The following is a 14,364-nucleotide window of genomic DNA, read 5'->3' as shown; positions in this document are numbered from 1 at the left end:
ATGTCCCTCGCCAGCCCCCAGGAGTGAGCAAGGCGTGCTCGATGACCAGCCCTGTTTAGCATGAGGACTGAGGCCTGGCTTGAATCAGGCAGTCCCGACTCCTGCCCCAGTGTTCTCTCTTCCAGGGCCTACTGATCCCCACCCACCAGTTTCCCTGAGGAGCCTTCCTCCTCCCTGACCTCCTCCGTCCTCGCCAGAGCTCCAGGGCTAGGGCCTGTGAGGCAGGGATCTGGTGACAGCTATAAAAATAAAAGTTCCCCCAGCCTGGCTCCCTGGCCTACAGACTCACCCCATAGAGATCCCAGCTGCGCTGGCCCCAGGCGGGCTAGCAAAGGTGCCTCCCAGGCCTGGCAGGCTAAGGGCTCCATGGAGCAGGTGGTCGCAGAGGGGTTATTCAGGGTGGTGTGGGGTGTCGGGTCCCAGCACAGCTGCCACATGGCTCTGTGAGCTCTGCGGCAGGGACTGACCCTCTCCATTTCCAAACCGAGGACCTCCTTGGTGGTTTGCCTATGGAGCATGCGGGGCCACGATTTGACCTTGCTGGGGTTAGCAGAAGAGATTCTGTCCATTCCATATAGGCTGATTCCATGTGGGCAAGTGTATCAGTCAGAAGTAGCTTCGGCTGCCAGTAACAGGGAGCCAAAATGACAGAGACCACCGTAAGATTTTTTTATTTTTATTTTTTATATCATATAAATAAGTCCAGACCAAGGCAGGCAAAGACTGGTGTGGCTGTTGCACTACCATCGAGAACCCAAGTGCCTTTTATCTTCCGGTTTCATCACCCTCAGTAGGTGGCTTCCATGCTTCAATGTTTGCCACATGGTTAAAACAGCCGCTGAAGCTCCAGCCATTGTATCTGAGTTCCAGGCAGAAAGTAGGAAGGAGTTGGGGGGGGGGTGGAGACGGTACAGAGGAAGGAGGCAAAAGGAAACGTACTTCATAGCTGAATCCCCCCCCCCCCAAAGAGCTTTCCTGGAAACCTCACCTACAACTTCTATTTATAGTCATTAGTCATCCCTAGCTGCAAGAGAATCTGGGAAATGTAGTCTCTTAATAGGGCACTTGCCCCCAACAATAGAGTGTCCCATTGCTAAGGAAGAAGGAGGGGAGCGACTATCAAATAGGCAATGTTAGCTACAATGAAGAAAAAATACACATGAAGTGAAAATTCTGGAAAGAATGGCATACAGAACTCGCTCTACCATTGCCCTGCATGAATTTACCTATCAAATCTTCACAAACACCGTGAGGAATTTTATCATCTTCTTAGCACAGAGGGGGGAACTGAGAAACACCAAGATGCAGTCACTTGCCCCAAATCACACAGCCAGGAAATGAGGGATTCCGAACTAGAATGTAAATTCAGCTCTGCAATTCAGAACTAGAATGCAGGCAGCTAAATTTCAGCGCGGGAGCTCACCAAAACGGTAATGACATTGTTAATAATAGTGATGATGGCCAATACTCACTGTTGCTGGCACTGATCTGAATATGCTGCATGGATTCACGCAGGTAATCCTCACAACAACCTTATGAGACAGGTACTATCATTCCATTTTACGAACACAGAAAATGAGGCACAGAGAGGTAAAGTGACTTGTCCAAGGCCACACAGCAAGTGTTAATGGGGTTTATTTCCAGGTAGTGGAACTATGGGTGCTTCCTGTCTCCTCCTTTTATTGATGCTCTGCATTCTCTAACCCTCCCAACCAGGATCGTGCACTGCTTGGGAAGTCAAATAAAAAGAAAACACCTCTCCTGGGGTGCAGCCTCCTGCTTACCCCCCAACAATCCCACCCCGGACGCCTCAGGGAGGCCAGGCCCCACTTCACTCTCCCCCCTGGCCATCCTCCCCCTGGTGCCCTCTCCTCTGCAGTCAGAGCTTCCCAAGGAACTCTCCCCCTCTTGGCTCCCAGCCTTTGCTCCTCCGGTACCCCTCCTGGCATGCCCTTCCCCTCATTCCTGCCTGGTGAACAGCTCACTGTGGCTCCAGGCCCTGGGTCAGAGGCTGCTCACCCACGAGATCTCCTGGGCCCGGGCAGGCGGCCTCCCTGTGCCCTTCACCCACTGCACTTTGCCTCTTCCTGAGGCCGAAGGGCCTGTTCCGTTCCATCAACAAACTTGTCAAGGGCTTTCCAGGTGCCAGCCCCTGCCAGGGATACCCACTCATTCCTCCTCAAAACAACCTCCATCAGCCTCATGCTGGCCTCCCCAGCTCTGGATGAAAGGACCTGCCATCCCCCTGTTCTCCTCTGTCCATGTCACCAATCGCTGCCTTGACTTTAGCCACGCCAGCTCCTTGCTCTTTCCCTAAGACACGGAGCTCCGTCCTGTCTCAGGGTCTGTGCACCTGCTGCTCCTTCTGCCTGGAATGCTCTCTGAACACCCTCCCTTTGTCACGCTCTATCACTCCCTCCCCTTCATTTTCTTCTTTCTCCCACGCCAGAATGTCAACTCCGGGAGCCCAGAGACCGGCCCGGCCCACAGTAGGTGCTTGCTTCACAGTGACTAAATACGTGACTATACACCCAGGCCCAAAGAGGTCAAGCATCTTGCCCAAAGTCATCCAGCAAATAAGGGACAAAGTTCAGAGCATTTTATTTTTTTATTTTGGCCTGAGCATCTTACCCTCCAAAGGCTGTAAAATCGAGGTTTGTCCATCTGTGCCCCCAGAGTGCAGTGACAAGCAGAGAAGATAGGTAAGCTTGGGGCTCACACAGGCATGGATTCTAATATCTATTTTGTTTTCTGGGCAAGTCGTGTCCCCTCTCAGAGCCTCAGCTCCCCACTCTGTAAAATGGGACTCTTCATACTTGGCCTCAATGGACACTCAGGAGGGGCTCAAATTCTTGACAGGTGGGGGCCCCAGAAACTCCAATCTCCCCAGCACCCCCCAGCCTCCCTCACTCTCCTGCACATGGCCACAGCCAATACAAGGTTGAAAACCCCCAAGGAGGGGCAGCCAAATGGACAGCCTGACTCCCTCAGGGGTCACCCAGCAGGTCAGCCAGGTCAGGAAAGGATGGGGGAAGGGAGCAGGACAGGAAAACAGAGCAAATGAGAAATTTGGGGCCATGGGCACAGACAGGAAGAGAAGGCTTCTCAGGTTTCAAAGGTAAGACATGAATTCATATCTCATACCAAGTCACTCATCAGCTGTTGGGCCAGTGACTTCATCGCTCTGTGCCTCGGTTTCCCCAACTGGGGAAGTGGAATGATAAGCAGCACTCAAGTCATTGGGTTACTGAAAGAATAAATGCCACATAAAATACGATAACACCCAGCATAGCGTGCGTGTGCCCAATAAACCAAGGCCCGTCCCCCTCACACCTCACCTGGCTCAGGTGTCTGCCCGAATTTCGCCTCCTAGGAGAGGCCTTCCTGGACCTCCCAGCCCCTCCCTGCCCCACTTTCCTTCCTTTGGAGCCCTTGTCCCCACCTGTCATTACCTCATTCTAGTTACTGGACACTTAGTGTCTGCCTCCCCCCATAAATTGTCACTTCTGTCTTCGTCACCACGTCCCCAGCACCAGCATCAGGCCTGGTACCCAGCAGGTGCTCAGCAAATGCTTGCCAAATAAATGGAAAAACTAACTGGACAAATAAATGTCTCAGAAACAAGGACAAAATGGTTCCAGGGACTCTGGGGGAGGAGGACACCTTTAAGTGTTTCCACAGGGGAGTCTCCCTTCTCTTTCCTACCCCAACTCCCCCCCTTCTCAGTTGTGCAACCTTGGACAGGTCCCTTCCCCTCTCTGAGCCTGTCTGCTTGGCAGGAAAATGCCCATAACCAAAGCCACAGCCTCCAAGAGGCGGCTGGGCTGATTCAACCGGCAAGCACCCGGCAGTGTCTCCAGCTTTCACTACGGACACCCACTTTTCTCCTTGGTGAAATCACCAGGCCGTGGGACAACTGCCTAAGATTAGGAGGTATGAATGTGTTTTGTCAACTCTCCTGTCCTAAGCAAATACTGGTTGGGGTTCCCAGCTAGCCTCAGTGGTCAACCCCACTAAATGGGTCTGTGGTTAACATGACTAGTCTTCTTGGGCAGACAGAAGGATCCAGCGCGCCCATCTGAGCCAAGGCCTTGGAGTGGCACTTTGCCCATCCTAAGCACTGAACTCACACACACTGTTGTTACTATTCCTCGAGGCTCGTCTCTGGCCTCCTGGGCACCCCCTCACCCCGTCAGTGCTCCTTCCTCCAGCCTACTCTCTTGTTTCCTGACTTGTGAATGGCTTCCTCCCTCCTCCCTGCAAGCCTTCAGCCCTCCTAGCCTTGTGATCCATGCGGTGGCTGTCCCCCCACCTATGACATCTCCCAGAGTCCTTTAGGCACAGCGCTATCCACAGCTCTCCCACACCAGGCCACCCAGACCACCAGCAGAGCCCTCAACCTGTTAACTTTTTCCCAACCTTCTTCAGATGGGCTCAGGGTCAAATCCCCTTTCTTTTGCTTCCAATTTGTGAAACTGTATGCAAGTCACTTAACTCTGGCATTTGGGGTACTTGAACTTGGGGCCAGGCAAGGAGTCATCCAGGTAGGGCCCAGGATCACAAAACAGGCTCTTGACCCCAAGCTTTCCCCAGAGACCTGGGGGTCAGACCTAACTTTGGAACTGGCTTCACCCCATTCCTTGAGCACTAACCCCACTTTTGTGGGCCACAGCTTACTTTTATGAAATGGGTGTAACATCTTCCCTGGAGTGCTTCCGTAGATGAAATCCGGATGTGTGTGTGTAAAGGGCTGTACTCAAGGCTGGCTCCAAGACAGTACTCAGGAAAAAGAAGCTTGGGGGTCACTGTGTGGCTAGGCTGCTCCCCTCTTGCCTCCTCTGGGTATAGCGCAGCCACCAGCCAACTCTCAGTGACAAAGAAGAGAGGGGGGATTGGGAAGATTCAGTCCTAAATTGTGACCTCCCCACCCCCAGACAGACTGAGCCCCTCCTTCCCTGGAGCCAGGCTCCCAGCCTTTGCCCTTTAGCAGGTGAATCCTAAAGTCGGTTGAGCCAAAGTGCTGTCACTGGTACGTGACTGACTTGGCAACTCCAGGGATCCAACCAGTCACCCACCCACCCAGGACAGGGAGGAGACGTGCTGGAGGGTGGGAGGGACAATGGAGGCCCAAAGTGAGGTTTTCTGTGCCCAGCGTCCCATACAGCCCCAGTGCCACAAACAAAAGACGCTAGGGTTGAGGGATGGAGTTTGCCTTGACCCTCAGCTCCGTGATGGTGGGAGCTGCTTGTCTCTGTCCCCCATACCCTGGGCTCCCACAGAGAAAGCACATCCAGGCCCCCAGAGGGAAAAGCAGGGGAAAACGCATTTCCTCTTCTAAAACCACCATACAGCAGCTGCTCCCAAGATCTCGGGCTGCCCCAGGCCCTTGGCAAACCAATCTATGAAGCTCCCATTCAACTCCACCCCTGAATTCCTAGGACACAGGGACCCCAAACCACCTTCATACTCTTAGGGACGGGAAAAAAGGCTGCTCCACGGCTCTGAAAACAGGCCCCATAACAGTACCCACCTGTGCGAAGGTTGTTGGGAGGCTTACATGAGATGGGTTAGGTCCAGGACTTACTGGACACCCGACCCCTGGCAGGCACTCGCGACACTCTCGCTGCACTGAAGACCAGTTGCCAAATGCCAGGAACCTCCCAGCAAAAAATAATAACAAGAGCAAACGCTTATATAATACCTCCTGTGTGCCAGGCACCGCGGGACGCCAAACATACGTGTATCCACACTAACCCCTCCATGTCCATCCTCAGCTCTCAGGAATGCTGTCCAGGGCTGGAATGGCTATGGGGGTGCAGTGCAGAGGGTCGGGAAGGTATCAGGGGCAGGGAAGCAGAAGCCTTGCCAGGGGTCCCTTCTGTCCCAGGGAATCAGAGACAGCGGTCCCAGGACCAAACCGGGCTCGGCCACCATGAGCAAACAGGTGAGGCTGGACCTTGGTGTCCACACCGGTGCAAAGAAGGCAAGTGGTAAACTTCCCACCCTAAGGAAAAGGAATGGAAATGTAGGAACCCTTCCCCCACCTCCCTCCACCTGGCCCAGCTTCTCCCCTCTGGCAAGCCAGGGACACACAAACACAAGCTCGCCCACACACCCAGGCTCCTCTTAAAATAAATATATACACACACAAAGTACTTTTTAAACAGCCCGCCCAACTACACTTACCAAAAAGAATCTGCCCCAACTTGGGCACCGCAGGACCAAGACCTGTACCCTCTCCTCCTACATAATCTGGCCTGCTGGCCCCATCCCGAAACACTGTACAGAGGTCAAAAACCTGCAGGCCCCTCTAAACCCAAGCCTGGCAGTCAGGACCAGTCAGCGGCCCTAGACCTCTCCCCAAGCAGGGCTCCCAGTCACTCCTCCCCAGCACCCAGGGGCGCTGAGTCACTCTGGGAGCCTGACCCAGCACTCCTCTGCCTCCCCCCCCCCACAAGCCTGGCACCCCCATCTCCAAGCACAGACCCTGGAGGGAGTAGCAGAGGAGGAAAAAAAAAAAAAAGTTTATTAAAAGTGTTCTTAATGCTTGAAACGGAAAAGATTCCCAAATATACAGACGCCTCTTTTCTCATAGAAATAGATTATTTTTTATAATACAAAAAAAAAAAAAGACCAAAAAACAACAACAACAACACAACATCAACAGCAACAAGCCCGTAGGAACATCTTTAAGCGATTACTCAGGGCCCGGCTGACAGTTACACGTGGGTTGCGTCAGTCCCGTGTACACACGCGTTCAGCCATGTTTAAACCGATTGCATCAACTTCGAAACCGGCCCGCCCGCCGGCGCCTGGAGAGGAGGCAGAGGGAGAGGCAGAGAGTTTATCATTCATCTGTACACATAGACATTTCTTCTTTAAATAACACCACGGGCGGGCGCCCCATCTGCATGTGCGGTTGGTTTGGACAAAAATATAGATATATATATAATAAAATATTAAAATTACCGACGAGCTCCCCGCGCTGCCAAGTGCCCCAGTGCCAAAGTTTTGCCGGCGCCACCAGGGGCGGGGGCGGGAGCGCGGGCGCTTCCCGGAGTCTCCGCGGCCGCGGCGCGCCCGGCAGCGCGGAGGCCGGCCGGCAGGGGGACGCGCGCGGGGGCCGCGCTAGCAGTGGCCGGAGGAGGCGAGCAGGGGCTCGGGCAGCTGCTTGAACAAGTTCCGCAGGGTGCTGAGCTCGCGCGACAGCTGCTCCACCTTCTTCTGGAGCCGCTCGTTCTCGGCAGTGAGCTCCAGGACCTTGTGCTGCGTCTCCAGGTTGCGCATCTTGGCCTTGTCGCGACTCTTGCGCACCGCGATGTTGTTGCGCTCGCGCCGGATCTTGTACTCGTCGCTGTGCTTGTCCACCGTCTTCTTGGCCTTGCTCTTGACCTGCGAGGGCGCCGGCGCCGCCCCCGCATAGCAGGCGGCCGGGGGCGCCTTGGCGTCGGCGGGGCTCGGCGTGCCGGGCGGGCTGGACGACGAGGACGTGGACAGGCTCCCGCTGCTGCCGCTCGGCACTGCCTGGTAGCCGAGGTAGGCGCGCAGCGCGTACGGGAAGCCAGCCGCCATGCCTGCGGCACCGCCGCCCGGCGCTCCGGCCTCCTCCTTCCGCTTGCAGTCCGCGGGCTCGAAGCCCGGCTCCGCCTTGAGCTCGGCGGGCTGCGGCGGCGGCGGCGGGGGCGGCGGGTGCAGGGGCGCGAAGCAGCCGGGGTGCAGCGCGCCCTTGGCGGCCCCCAGGCGCCCGAGGCTCACGTAGCCGTACTCGGACGCCTTCTTGCAGTTCTTGCCCCCGTAGTCGTCCGAGAAGAGGTCGGAGAGGAAGTCGTGGTGCTGCCCGGAGGAGGCGGGCGCGGGGGCGGGCGCGGGCGGAGCCGCCTCGAAGGTGTCCGTGGCTGTGGCCGGCGCCGGGGCCTGCGGCGCGCCCAGCGGCTCCAGGTACGGGCTGAAGTCGATGGCGCGCTCGTGGTCACCGATGCTACCCAGCTCGCCGGCGGGGGGGCGCGGCCCGGGTCTGGCCGCGGGGGGCGCCGCGGGGGCCGCCTTGCCGGCGTACGCAGCAGCCAAGCAGTCCGCCTCGTAGTAGAAGTTGGCCACTTCCATGGATTTAAAGGCAGGCGGCGGCGGCAGGGGCAGACATGCTGGGTCCCAGGCCACCAGGCGTTGCATGAACGCGGGTGCCCGGGGAGGGGGCCTGGGGCTGCCCGCTCCGGCCGGCCCGCAGGTGGCGCGGCCTCCTGGCTCCGAACTGTCGCCGCTGTGTCGCTGCTGCTGCCGCTGCCGCCGGGGTGGCCGCTACTAGTGCGGGGGCTGACGACTGGACCCTCGCGTGGGTCCTCTTCCCGGTCCCGTGCGCGGCTCTGACTCGCTAAAGTTTCTCCTGAGCCCGGTTATTTATAAAGGCGGCCCATGGCAACGGCTGCGTCACGCTGGCAGCCGCCCCGGCCCCTCCCGCCGCCGCCGGGACGCGGTGTGGCGGCCCAAGACCCCCGGGAGGGCGTCGGCAGGGCACGGCTGCCAGACCCGAGACCAGGAGTGTGCCCTCGGGGGTCGGCGGGCCCCGGGGGGGGGGGGTGGCCTTACGCCCCCTGCCCACCCCCACCCGGCGGCCCTGGGATTGGGAGCGAAAAGGGGAGGTGCGACCCCGCCCCCGGACCGCCCCCTCTGGGCTGGAGGCTGTCCTGGAAGGGGGGGGAATCCGGGGAGGGGGCAACGCGATCGCCTTCCCCCACCCAAAACACGGCCGCCGCCCGCCCCCTGCTGGAGGAGGAGGTGGCTTCAGGATCGGCGGCGCCCAGCCCGGACGCCCCACTGAGGAGGCGTTCCCCATGCCGGATCCCGGAGACCCCAAACCGCCCCCCCAGGTCTGGCTCCTGAAGAAGTGACCCATCTCCACGGCCCTTCCCCGGGCGCGGCCCCGCCCCCAAACTTGCCCCCATCCCCAGCTCTTGGAAGGAGGGGATTCCACGCTGGTAGAGACTCCCCTCCTAAAGCCACGTCCAATACAAGGACCCTGAGTGGGGGGGAGAGGGCAGTTCAAAGGAGCACTCTACCCGGGCTTCTGTTGTGGCGACTGCGCCCCTCCCCTAGCCCGGCCCACCGGACCTGCCCACCCCCTTAGACCACACCTGGGTACTCTCTGGCCCCACCCCACCCTGACCTGGGCCCAGGGAGGTGGAAGGGGGCGGGGGTGCTAGACTCTACCACACTATGTGACCTTGGGCGAGTCACTTCACTTCTCCAAGCTCCAGCCATGAAGGTGCCGTTACAGTTATTATTAACTGTATTACTGTCTCCACCACAGATTTCCAAACATAAGGCTTCATTTTTAAGTCAACTCTGGGAGGCACATTGGAAAGAAGCCACCCCCCACACAGGGTACAAAGAAGCCCGGGGGAGGGGGGGGAGATAGGACACCCAAGGTCACATGTTCTCATGTACCCCACTAGTCTCAAAAGAAGAGCTCTTGTCAGGGCACCCTAAGACCTATTTGCCAATCTGAGACCAAAAAACCTACTTCTGAGGCTGAGGATGGGGGTGCCAAGCCAGATGCCACTGAGAGCCATGCAGGAGAGAAGGGACTTCCCCCATTGTTAGCAAGTCCCCACTTTGTATTGAGGGTGGGCCTGGACACAGGGTCCACTTTTCCACCCCGGCAGGAGGATGCTTTTGCTACTCCTGGTACACAGATGGGAAAACAGGCCATGGCCCATCCTGCATTGGAACAGTGGGCTGCACGGGCTCAAAGGGCCGCTTCCCCTCTCCAGCCCCATTCCTAGGCCATTTGGGCAGCTCCTTGGGCCCACCCTTCTGCCATTCCCGGTCCAGGCGGCCCAGGCAGGAGCTCCCAGCCTGCCTGGGGATAACCCCCGGCCCACTGACCCCAGCCCTGGCCCTGGCAGGCCAGCAGGCATTGCTCAACCTTCAGTGTTATCTGCTGAGCTGGGGTGACCTCCGCCCCAGAGAGCTGGAGAAATGACATCTCCAAGCGCCCTTGGGGGGTGGGGGGAGCAAGGAAGAACAGGATGAAACACTGACCGGGCCTGCTGGCTTTCTGGGCCTTCCCAGCAGCCTCTGGGCCAGGGAGGGATCTGAGGCCCGAGGGCCACTCAGTCAGGCCTTCCAAGCTGCAAAGTGGGAAGCTCACACCACCTCCAAGAGGCCCTCCTGGCCCCACCTGCTGGTGAATTTCCTTCCCAGCCTGTCACCAGCTACCATTACCCTACCGGTCCAGTCTACCTCAGTCGCCCCCCACCCCCGCCAAAAGACTGCCCATTCCATGAGGGCTGGCCCACGAATACTGGACCTCCTCCAACGGGCATGATCAAAATTTACCAGAGGTGAATGCATTTGCTATTCCCTGGACCAAGAACACTGTTCCCCTAGCTCTGCCCACTCCTCAGGGCTCAGCTCAAAGGTTACCTTCAAGAAGCCCTCCCTAACCTCCCCATCGAAAGTCCCAGACCCTCAGTCTTTCACATTCCCATATTCTCTTTACAATCAAAATTATCTCCCCTATGCATGTGGCTTTCTGTCCCCACTGCCCCGTCCCCATGTCACCCTGTCAACAGGGCAGGGATTTTTGTTTTGTTCATTGCTGTGCCCCAGTGCCTAGAACAGTGCCCGACACAGGGAAGATGCTCAATGTATGGAGGAGGCGGAGAAAGTGAAGTCACCCGTGTGCTGGGCTATGTACCCTCAGACAGGATGGCTTCCCTTTCTGAGCCTCAGCAGCCCCCCCCCCAACACACACACCTATCAGGGTTCTGGGGAGATTGCAGTGAGACCTGAGGGGGTCTGAAGCTAATTAGAGGATTTGCTGTGTATCCTCAAGCACGTCTTCCACCCTCTCTGAACCACATTTTAAGCTCTCTGCATGTATTAACTCATTTAATCCTCTTGATAATTTGTAGGAAGCAGATCCTATTATCTCCACTTTACAAATGAGGAAACTGAGGCCAAGGTCACATTTAAGGGGTGGGAAGGACTAAAGTCTTTCCAGGCTCACCTTCCTCCTTTGGGTTTGTAATAAAAACGGGTCTGGGGATGTGAACCCCATTTTCTGAATAGAAGAGCTAAGAGCCAGATGAGGGGGCCCCGGAGTCACACGGTGAGTCGAGGGGCAACCGGATCCTGGTGACCAGCCCCCAGGGACCAGACTCAGCCCATCCGGGTCTCGTTCTGCTGGCCTCCAGGATGGACTTCACCCACCAGACACTGAGCCTTTTGCTTCCTGCCCTTCTCTGCTCAAGATTCCCCACTCTGGCCTGACGGTGAAATCAGCGGCCACCGCAGTGCCACCCCAGGTGCCCGCACAGAGGCTGCCTGCTCAGGTGACGTAAGCCCTTGTTTTTACAAGCCTCGTTGCTCAACAGGCCCTGCCTGCTGCCGCACCATTAACGCTCAGCTCCCCTCCAAGGAGGGTCTGATGGGTGCGGATCTACCAGGGCTCAGAGGGCACCAGCCCGCCCCGTGGCCCTGCGCCAGGGAGAGCCCAGAAGCCAGGTTCCACCTGACACCACCCACAATGCCCTCTACCGGTTACCATCCCACCTGGGTGTCTGTAGGAGCCAGGGGTGGGGAAGGGTCTCAAACGGGCAGCCAGGAGTCACATCCAACCCACAGACATGCTCAGTGTGACCCCCTGGTGTTTTGCTTTATTGTGGGTGGTTTTTTTTTTTTTTGTCCTAATGAATTTATTGCCAACATTTAAAAATCAGGAGACTTCACATCAAAATTCCAATTTTCAGCTTCTCTTTTAAAACCAGAATCCGTGGGCTGGGCCTATGTGGCTGCAAGTGTGGGCAGGAACCCGGTGAGGGCTGTGGAGGAACAGGCTCTTTCCTACCCAGATACACACCCTCCTCTGCCCCCAAACCTCTTTCAAAATCCCTTCTCCCAGCCTCTGCAGCTTCTCCTCAGCCCCATTTTCAGGAGGAGAAAACCAAGACAGCTTGCTCAAAGGGAGTCCCAGTGTCGCTCCCTTGTTGGAGAATGATTAATTAAAGGTGTTCGCAGGGGCAGAAATCAGCCAGCAGGTAGGAACAAGGCTGAAAGAGGAGCCATCAGAGATGGTCCATGGAGCCGGTCTCTAGTGGCTCTGGAATGGCAGGCCTGCAGGGGTGGGCTTTGGTTCCTGTTCTTTGCCCTCCTGGCTGGCACACTCCAATGTGTTCTCTAGACCTCATTCCCTGGTCTACAGAATGGGATAATAATATCCCCTCTGTCTTGGGGATTCTGAGCCAGCAGTCCCCCCCCCCCCAACTTGCGCACTGTGGCACATGGGAGTGCATCCCCTTGGCCTCCAGAGGGCCTGGTAAGTCATGAAGCCTCACAAAGTAGGCTGATGGGAAACAGGTCCAAAGAGGGTTAGGACCTCCCCCTAGATCACAGTGAACCAGTAAAAGAGCCAGACTGAAAAGCCAGATCCCTGATTCCAAGATTTTCCCCACTACACCTCCTCTTTAAAGCTTCACTTTCCCCATCTACCAAATGGGGCTGAAATTAGATCCCTGAGGGCTGCCAAGCCAAATACCCTGGGATCCAGAGTTTTGGAGACCTAGGAGATGCTCAGGGCTGGCTCGTGAAACTTGTCTGTGCATATGCTGCCACCATGTGGTGTGTTCTGGGAATGCAGGAGTGATTTAACTGAATCCTCTTGCTTTGGGATACAGATGCCGGCACTATGGCTATGACAGATACTCAGAGGACAGAAGCAGGCTACTGAAAGAATTAAAAATGTCCAACGAACCAATGTCTACAGACAAAGGTGCTCATTTTCACTTAGTCATTCATCAAATATTTTTTGGCACCTATGGTGGTTCATACCCTAGAAACATATTCATGAACAAGACAGAGCGATTCCCGTTTTCATGGTGTTGACATTCCCCTTGGGAAGACAAACAAGAAACAAGATAAATGAGTAACGTATACATTGTGTTAGATCCTGGTAAACACCCTGGAGAAAAATACAGCAGAAGAGGGAAATGAGAAGTGCGGGCAGGGCAGTGGGGGCAGGGGCAGTGGCGGTGATGTGGATTTTAACTTTAGATTAGAGTGGTCAGAGGACGCCTCACTGAGGTGACATCGGAGCAAAAACATGAATGCAGATAGCTGTGGGGAGGGTGGGCCAGGCGTGTGGGGGAGCAGCAAATACAAAGGCCCTAACGTAGGAGCATGCCTGGCCCATGCAGTTGCTGTGGGTGGAGTAGATGGACAGTAGGAGAAAATTATTTCAGAAACAGTGGGGGCCAGCGGCGCCTGGGTGGTTCAGTCCATTAAGTGTCTGACTTGGGCTCAGGTCATGATCTTGGGTCTTGGGATGGAGTCCCGCATCGGGCTCCCAGCTCAGCAGGGAGCCTGCTTGTCCCTCTCCCTCTGTCCCTCCCCCTGCTTGTGGTCTCTCTCTGTCTCAAATAAATAAATAAATAAATATTTTTTTAAAAAAAGAAAGAAATATTGGGGCCATATCACACAGGGCTTTGTGGGGCACTGAATAGACTTTGGCTTTTACTCCAGGTGAGCTGGGAGCCATGGGGAGTTCTGAGCAGACGAGGAACAGGAACTGACTTGGGTTCTAACGGAATCACTCTGGTTGTAAGTGGTGGGGTGGGGAGTGGATGCTCCTAGCAGTCAAGGCTGAAGCAGGGAGCCCAGGGAGGAAGTAACCGCAGTCCATGCAGGCAGCTGATGGGAGACTCTACCAGCAGGGTGGCCGTGGAGGTGGTGAGAGAAGGGGTCAGATTCTGAATCTGTTTTGAAAGTAGAACCTTCAGGAATTGCTGAAAGATCCAGTTATAAGACAGCCACACTCCACATGGACCACTCCGTAGCCGTTTAAAGGGATAAAGGTATATGACTACCAGAAGCACTGGCCCCCAAAAGAAAGTAGATAAATCAGATGATGTCAAAATTAAAAACTTCTGTGAAGCCGAGGGGAAAATCAATAGAGTGAAAAGTCAGCCCTAAAGAACAGGAGAAAATACTTGTAAGTCATGTATCTGATAGGTTAATATCCAGAATATGTAACGAACTCCTACAACTCAACAACAGAGAAACAGCCCAATTAAAAATGGGGAACGGACTTGAAATAGACATTTCTCCAAAGAAGATATGTGAATGGCTAATAAGCTCATGAAAAGATTCTCAACGTCACCGATCGTTAGGGAGATACAAATCCGAACCACCACGAGAGACCACACCCCACACCCACTAGGATGGCTACTCTCAAAAAAAATAGGAAATGACAAGTGCTGGTGAAGATATGGAGAAACTATGCACCACACCGTTGGTGGGAATGCAAACTGGTGCAGCCACTGTTGGAAACAGTACAACGGTTCCTCCAAAAATTAAAAAGATGAACTA

At 55.8% G+C, this 14,364-nt stretch overlaps 1 protein-coding gene and 1 long non-coding RNA gene across 2 annotated transcripts; both read right to left on the bottom strand.

Annotated features, from left to right (window-relative positions):
- Nucleotides 1-660: 660 nt before the first annotated feature.
- LOC121104620 lies at nt 661-5,523 on the bottom strand. The gene is made up of 2 exons (XR_005836977.1): nt 4,678-5,523; nt 661-3,247 (listed from the first exon to the last, which is right to left on the bottom strand). It is a non-coding gene; the product is annotated as an uncharacterized LOC121104620 (long non-coding RNA).
- Nucleotides 5,524-6,509: 986 nt separating this feature from the next.
- On the bottom strand, nt 6,510-8,372 carry CEBPB (CCAAT enhancer binding protein beta). Its single transcript, XM_040638464.1, has one exon. The coding sequence runs from the start codon at nt 8,167-8,169 to the stop codon at nt 7,129-7,131; it is 1,041 nt and encodes a 346-aa protein (XP_040494398.1). The 5' UTR covers nt 8,170-8,372; the 3' UTR covers nt 6,510-7,128.
- Between the last annotated feature and the right edge of the window lie 5,992 nt (nt 8,373-14,364).

Source organism: Ursus maritimus, unplaced genomic scaffold (assembly GCF_017311325.1).
Source record: "Ursus maritimus isolate PB19 unplaced genomic scaffold, ASM1731132v1 scaffold_22, whole genome shotgun sequence".
Lineage (NCBI taxonomy): Eukaryota > Metazoa > Chordata > Mammalia > Carnivora > Ursidae > Ursus > Ursus maritimus.
The sequence above is the reverse complement of the archived record's forward strand: the minus strand, read 5'-3'. Positions and strand labels throughout refer to the sequence as shown.

What these genes read in the sequence shown, in the direction of transcription:
- CEBPB (XM_040638464.1), bottom strand. Translation starts at nt 8,169, where the DNA reads ATGCAACGCCTGGTGGCCTGGGACCCAGCATGTCTGCCCCTGCCGCCG.